Source organism: Corylus avellana, chromosome ca5 (assembly GCF_901000735.1).
Source record: "Corylus avellana chromosome ca5, CavTom2PMs-1.0".
Lineage (NCBI taxonomy): Eukaryota > Viridiplantae > Streptophyta > Magnoliopsida > Fagales > Betulaceae > Corylus > Corylus avellana.
This window is the reverse complement of record NC_081545.1, coordinates 12930778-12932621: the sequence shown is the minus strand read 5'-3', so window position 1 is coordinate 12932621 and position 1844 is coordinate 12930778. Positions and strand designations below refer to the sequence as shown.

Below are 1844 nucleotides of genomic sequence, written 5' to 3'. Positions count from 1 at the left end.
ACTACTATTCATTTGGTCTTGGCATTAGCTGTTCATTTTGGGTGGTTTGTTCATCAATTGGATATTTCTAATGCATTTTTGCATGGGTTTCTTAAGGAGAAGGTATTTATGGAACAACCCCAAGGCTTTGAGGATGCTAATTTTCCTGACCATGTATGTCGATTGCATAAATCTCTTTATGGACTGAAACAGGCCCCTCGTGCTTGGTTTATGCGCCTCTCCCAAGCTCTCATGGAACTTGGTTTTTCAGGCTCCCTGGTTGACACATCGCTCTTTCATTTTCGTCATCAATTAGTTTGTGTGTTTGTAGTAATATATGTACACGACATACTAGTTACAAGTAATTCCTCCTCTGTTGTTTCCAGTCTTATTTCCAAATTAAAGTGTGAATTTGCTGTGAAGGATTTGGGGCCTTTATCTTATTTTTTCGGCATTCAAGTCACAAGGGGTGCACATGGATTATTTTTATCTCAATCAAAGTATGTTACTGATTTGCTATGCAGATCTAAAATGGATGGTGCCAAACCAGCTTCTACTCCTTGCGGGTCTGGAGACAAATTATCACGTTTTGCTGGGGATCCATTGGCAGATCCATCTGACTATCGACATATTGTAGGAGCTTTACAATATTGCACATTGACACGTCCGGACGTTGCTTACAGTGTTAATCATTTATGTCAGTTTCTTCATGCTCGGACTACCCTTCATCTTGTTGCTGCCAAGCGTGTCCTACACTATCTTAAAGGTACAGTTGCATATGGTTTGCATTATACCAAAGGTTCTTTACAACTTAATGGATTTTGTGACTCGGATTGGGCGGGTAGTCTCGATGATAGAAAATCAACTACGGGATATGGCATTTATCTTGGTCCATGTCTTATCTCTTGGACTGCCAAGAAACAAGCTGTGGTTGCAAAATCAAATACTGAAGCTGAGTATAGATCTATGGCACTGGTTGTTGCTTAAATGTATTGGATTCGCATGCTGTTTAAAGAGTTATCAATTCCACTTGTTCATAAACCCTGCCTTTGGGTTGATAATCTTGGTGCCCTTGCTTTATCCTCTAATCCCGTGTACCACACCCGCACCAAACACATTGAAGTGGATTATCACTTCATTAGAGAGAAGATTTTTAATAAGGATCTACTTGCACGTTACATTTCCACTCACGATCAACCTTCAGACATCTTCACCAAGGGTATGACTAAGGCTCGATTTCTTCTCTTACAGAACAAGTTGATGGTGGTGTCTCTCCCCATCACCTTGCGGGAGGGTGTTAGTAGTATGAAATATATGACCTCCACATCAGCAGCAACAGATCAAGCCAAATCAGAAACAGAAGTTCAAACTTCTGTTTCTAATCTATCTAATCCTCTAGCTGTTGAAATTCAAAATATATCAAAGGGTATTGCAGATAAGAGTCAATAGTTTAAATTGTGTAATTAGTTTAAAACTGTAATCTTATCTTTAGTTTTTAAACATTCAACTGTACATCTATATATATACGTGAAATACAATATCACTGGTATCAATTCAAACCAGTTTCAAATTATATTTCAAACTTTATGTGCATGCGCATATTCTTCTATAACTATGATAGTCGATTTTCTAAGGGCCAGTAGATGTTGGGGCTAAATTCGTTGATCCATTCCCTTTAGATGTCCTTGTACTTTAGTAATACAGAGCATGAACTTAATGTTTGTTGATGTATTTTTTTTTTTTCTTAAATCATCTGATGTGCTGAAAAATTGGTTTCATGAAGACTATTTTAAAAAAGGAAAGATGGTTTAACAAATACTATTGAAAATATTACAATCATTAGCTCTCAGTGCGGACCCTTAATG

At 37.5% G+C, this 1844-nt stretch overlaps 1 protein-coding gene across 1 annotated transcript; it reads left to right on the top strand.

The window, feature by feature from the left end:
- The first annotated feature begins 108 nt into the window (after positions 1–108).
- Positions 109–966, top strand: LOC132181796 (uncharacterized mitochondrial protein AtMg00810-like). The gene has a single exon (XM_059595027.1). It carries the CDS (start codon positions 109–111, stop codon positions 964–966), a length of 858 nt encoding a protein of 285 aa, XP_059451010.1.
- Positions 967–1844: the final 878 nt, after the last annotated feature.

Bases quoted from the DNA above. Each gene is read 5' to 3' on its own strand.
- LOC132181796 (XM_059595027.1), top strand. From the start codon at position 109: ATGGAACAACCCCAAGGCTTTGAGGATGCTAATTTTCCTGACCATGTA.